The following is a 5,216-nucleotide window of genomic DNA, read 5'->3' as shown; positions in this document are numbered from 1 at the left end:
CATTTCTAATAAATCTTGGCAACTGTTGGATAAATAAGCAACTAAAGGTCTCCACAGGATAAATTGTGATAACTTTGATCCCCCATTCTTGCATTTAGCACCATTAGTTCTTAATTTGATTTTGTCCAATCCTTTGGTTTATGACCACACGCCTGGAGAACAAACATTTCCTCAGACTCAACTGCACTTTGTGTTTAATGCTAGTAAGGAAAACTTAAAACTTACCCTTAACTCAAACATGAACAAAGTAGATATTTTGAATAAGCATTAGTGTGTTAGCATTTTCACTGAGAGCATGTTAGCATGCTAATGTGAGCATTCAACAAATGCCTTTTAAGGAAAATGATTGCACCTTTCCGGTGTAAACCTCAGCCCACCGGTCATGTTGCAGTTTACCATGTCTGTCCAGAATGCCATCACTTCATCTTATTAGATATATTTGTATGAAAACATCATAATTAGCAATTTAATTCTTGAGTTATGGCCAAAAACGTGTTCTATGAGGTCACAGGGCTCTTGACCAACCAAATCTAATCAGTGTGCTGCAGAAAAATGCAAGAACCCCTATATCTACAGCAGACAGCTGAAACGTTTTTTTGTGTTTTTATTGGAATGTTTGTTGTTAAATTAATTACACATGTTCCACGAATATAACACAGTATGATATATTTATCATTAGCATTCAATTTAAAAGGTGAAAGAGGCACAATGACAGTGAATATGTCCGTATAGGATAAGGGCATTTTGGATAATCATTTTGATCAGTCCAAAAAAAAGATTGTTGCAGAGCAAGTGAGGGATTTTCTCCACCATTCACAGTCAGTTTCAAATCCGTTTGTATATGTAGATGACATTTTGGCAAGAAGGACAGCAATGCTTCACATCTTGACAGGACTCAACGCAGAACGGGATACAACAGCAAAGAAAACACCTGTAGGAGGAAACAAAGATAATTATGTACTTTGATTTAATTTTTTTTTACTTTACAGATTTTATTTCTTAATGAGTTTTGTTTTTTTTACCCAAAGAGGGCGAGGCCTCCACAGACGGCCCAGGTCAACAGGCCGGTGGTGTGCTCCGTGTTGGTGATGACTGTCTGCTGGCAGTGAGGACACACGGTCTGTCCTGGGACATCATGTAGTGCCGGTGCTACGACCAAGTGAGTCACTGAGGATGAGAAATGCACGGCGCATCAAATTAATTATATTCACTTGTACAAGTTTAAATCATCACTGAGAATTGGAAGTTATAAGTTCCCCCTTTTTTAGGTAATAACTAATGTTCATTATTTAATAATATGTTAAACTGTTTTGGCTAGCAACTTAGACATTTCTGTTGTTATTGTAGACTTTCAAGTTTTTAGATGTCATTACCATATTTGAGGATAAAATGTACTGACTGCAATGACTCAGCAAAACCAGCAGAGGCTGCCAACAGCACAGCAACTGTAACTTGATAATGAGTTTCTGCTTTATATGTTCCCTGTCCTGTAATTTGAGTAAGTGAGGCCTCCAAACATAAAGGGTTTTATGGTAAATGACAGATCAGATTTTTCTCATTGTGTAGTGTAAACTGGTCATCAATGGAAAGACAGTTATATAAAAAATACTTTCACATCAGTGTAGATGTGAGAATTGAAACACATCCTTTGTGTGAGAAGCCTAATATAAGCTGCTCCTAACTCGTCTTTTACAAGCAATGTTTAAAATGTGAACGTTCTTGAATAAAGGAACAGTGAACAATAGCTGTTTATGATGCACAAGGGGAAATAAATGGGCTATTCTTCGGATCACTCTGCTAGGAAACCACAGACTTTACCCACTGAGTTTGTGGCTGTTAGATCTCTCTTCACAACCTGAACAAAAGAACTATCTGCTCTCACAGTTGTGTTTCCTGTGTGTGCTGAGTGTTCACTTTCTAAAAAATGGTGCAGCACAATTGTGTTTTATCATAGACTTTCTATAACAAGTGGCCGTCCACAAACCAATGGCCGTTGTCAATACTGGATGTTAGCATTGGTTTGTGGACTGCTGTTTTGAATCTTTAAGTTTTGCATTTTGGCCGTTGCCATCTTGGCTTTTTGCAACCAGAGAGTGACCAAAAGGTTATATTTAACTTTCTTGCACTGAAAGCACACTGTGAAAGGGTTAGTGTTGTAAGACAAAAACAGACAACAATAAGGTAATAAATCAACTAAGAAGGAGGGTCAGGTAGGTAGGGAGTTTTTTTGCAACAAGAGGAATTACGGTCGTTCAAATTTTTATTTTGGAAAAGTTAAAAGGTTTAAGGCATTTCCACATTTGCAGTCTGATGAGCTCCTACAAAAGGAAGTTATCAAACATCTAAACTTCACTTTAAACTACATTTAAGGGACCTATTTGAAACATGTGGTTAACGAACAATACATGTGGAAAAAAACACTACAAAACTACTTTATAGGTTTAGTAAAGAACAACAAGGTTTGGCTTAAAATTACTACAACATTTAAACAAAATCCAATAAAAGTACAGGTTAAGCTTTAGGCATCAAAACTAGTACTTGCTTATGTTTAGGTAACAAAAGTACTTTGTTCACATGGGACACAAACAACAACCTCCTGTATGACATCCATCCATTCATCCACTCATTTGAAAATGATTTGTGAAACGTCAAGAGCAAGTCTTACCTGTTGTGGTAGGTGCAACCTGGCCCACAGCATAAGGAACACCTGGAAGAGGATACACAGTTTACCAAAGCAGGAAAAGACTGTCAAGAACGGATATTGCCATAAACCACCTATAACTGGCTTTGCATAAAATACATGTGACTGTTCAGAATCAATGGTTATTTTACATACACTCAAAGCTTGAAAACAAAAGTCCATTTGTTCAAAGAAGAAGCTGTGAAACAGTGTTGTTAGGCCTTAGGTGGGTCAAATTACCCAGAGGTAACAGAAACATCCTTTAACCGGATCAGATACACACCTCCCTGATAAACAGCAGGTGGAGGCCCAGAAGGCTGAGGGTACATCCCTGGTTGTTGCACTGCACCCCCATAGTTCATGGGCGGCCCAGGGTACGGTGGAGCTGAATCCTGTGGTGGGTATCCTTTTTCCATCTTCAGAAATCTGTACTGCATATGAGAAAATGTGTATTATTAGTTTATCAAATGGCTTTAAAGTTGATAAGCCAAGAGCATTAACTTTGTTATAAATGTAAGATATTGAATTATATTGCTGCCATAAAAAATACAAACAGTAAAACACTTTTCATAAGATAGTGACAAGGTGATAGCTATGTGGAAAAGCTAGTGAAGGCTTATTTTTAAAACAAACTGGAGCAGAACTAAATACTGTAATGTCAACATTTATGCGTCAGCAGTTGTGTTTGGTTAAAAATGCAGCCAGAGACAACAACAAAAAAGATTTCAGCAAATGTAAATGTGAGCAAAAGAGGGTTTAGAAGCAAACAGTAACATCTCAAACACTTTTATCAGTTATTAATATCCACAGAATGTTTTTCAGAAATGAACATAATGGACTGGTTGATTGAGCTCAGCTCAGATGTATTGATTTGACTCAGGAAGAGGAAGTGAAGAATATTGCTTCACTTTTGTGCACTAAGAGGATCTACAATCTCTAACCATACGCTTCACATCCTGTACACAAACCACACTCTCATTAGGATCTGAAACAGATTTATGTGTTTCCTGCAAATCTAATATTCACTCTACCATCTCCTGAGAAAAATATTTGGTAGTTTAGCTGCTACAATCAATGCCTCACTATGTTCACCAGCTAACTGTGTCCGTCTGCTGTTTGGGGCTGAGCATATAGTGTTATAGCCGGACAGACAGCTAAACAATGGCCTGTAACTCACAACTTATATTATACATTTACTTACGTAAAAGTAACGATACTCCATTACAAGTAAAGTCCTGCATTGAAAATTATACTTGGTAAAAGTGTCTAAGTAGCAAAAGAAAAAACTCTCACTGTATAAAACATGTCCATGTGAGTGTTATATTATTATTTAACTATATTAGTGGTGCTTTACTGTTGTATTTGATCAAGATGTAGCTCATTTTATCCAATCTTTTATTTACTGTTAGGAGGAGTTTGATCTTTAACAGTGCATCTTATGTTTTGTATGTAATCTGTCATTAATTATTGGACTAAAATGTTGCCTCCGAAATGTAGTCAGGGCATAAAATTGAAATGTACTTAGTTACTTTCCACCACTGGGGAAAAACTAAGAGTATTTATAAAGACATGTCAGACAGTATCTCTTTGGCTGTGTGGCAGGCAGATGGAAGCAGTAAACAGCAGCAATATACCATATCAATCATTTGCTTAGTGGGAGAGGCATGGGGCAATAGAGCCTACGTATGAATTATCTTTGTTCTGCTGATGATACTTTGTAATTTTCCATATCCTGAAGAGCCTCTCTTAGTGAAGCAAACCAACAGGCTTTATTGTTTTCTATTGAAAACAGAAAAATGCAGTGCCACAATCAACAAGCCCCAGCCAGTCCCTGCAAGACATCCTGGGTCTTTCCATGAATCCCTCATAACTCAATTAGAGCAACATGAGCCAAGCACATTTATTCACCACAGCATTTCACTTGGGCCTCGCCCTGTTTTGTTTGGTCAGTGTGTCGGAATAAGCTTTACATTAACCATTTTCTTCACTACGTTCCTGTTCTTTTCATCTGTTTTTTTACAGAATAATAACATCAGCTAAATAAAGTCAACATACACATTCAAACACACAGCTGACAACTCTCACTTAATGGCAACAGCAGATGAAAGTTATATAACTACATATGTGTAAAATAAGATATCCTACCTGTTACTTTACATCCAAATGAAAGAGAGAGTAACACACCCTCTCTGTTGGAGCCTGGTACCAAGTGAGGCAGGAGTTAACAAGCTGAAACCAGACAGAAGAAAGATAGAGGAAGGTATTTCCTGTTTCCCTTCGATTTACTGGAAAGAGTCGTACAGCTTCTTGAAGCCCCCTCCTTCTTTCCCCTCCCTTTTAATCCATGTGACTGGGTGGGTCTGAAAAAAAGATTAACAAAATAAATATGACAGTGTTTGTTGAATAGTGTTCAAATACTGACCACTACGGCATTAAGAGTTATGAAAACAGACCTCTGGTAAAAGAGCGGCAGAAAGACGAGTGTTTGCTGAGAACATAGTATTCTTTGTTGCTCTGACATAATGCGTTACATCAT

The 5,216-nt window shown here is 37.4% G+C and overlaps 1 protein-coding gene across 1 annotated transcript; it reads right to left on the bottom strand.

Annotated features, from left to right (window-relative positions):
- Positions 1 to 587: 587 nt before the first annotated feature.
- Positions 588 to 5,216, bottom strand: LOC129098527 (LITAF domain-containing protein-like). The gene is made up of 6 exons (XM_054607543.1): positions 5,134 to 5,216; positions 4,826 to 5,040; positions 2,964 to 3,111; positions 2,666 to 2,707; positions 1,023 to 1,167; positions 588 to 931 (listed from the first exon to the last, which is right to left on the bottom strand). Exons 3-6 carry the CDS (start codon positions 3,094 to 3,096, stop codon positions 826 to 828), a joined length of 426 nt encoding a protein of 141 aa, XP_054463518.1. The 5' UTR covers positions 3,097 to 3,111; positions 4,826 to 5,040; positions 5,134 to 5,216; the 3' UTR covers positions 588 to 825.

This window comes from Anoplopoma fimbria, chromosome 11, assembly GCF_027596085.1.
Source record: "Anoplopoma fimbria isolate UVic2021 breed Golden Eagle Sablefish chromosome 11, Afim_UVic_2022, whole genome shotgun sequence".
In the NCBI taxonomy this organism is placed as follows: Eukaryota; Metazoa; Chordata; class Actinopteri; order Perciformes; family Anoplopomatidae; genus Anoplopoma; species Anoplopoma fimbria.
Note: the sequence above shows the minus strand (reverse complement) of the source record. Positions and strands in the feature narration are given on the sequence as shown.

Excerpts from the sequence above, each read along its gene's own strand:
- LOC129098527 (XM_054607543.1), bottom strand. The coding sequence starts at position 3,096 with ATGGAAAAAGGATACCCACCACAGGATTCAGCTCCACCGTACCCTGGG. Across the intron at positions 2,708-2,963 it reads ACCTGCTGTTTATCAGGGAG|GTGTTCCTTATGCTGTGGGC; the intron begins GTGTGTATCTGA and ends ATCCTCTTCCAG. Across the intron at positions 932-1,022 it reads GGAGGCCTCGCCCTCTTTGG|GTGTTTTCTTTGCTGTTGTA; the intron begins GTAAAAAAAACA and ends TTCCTCCTACAG.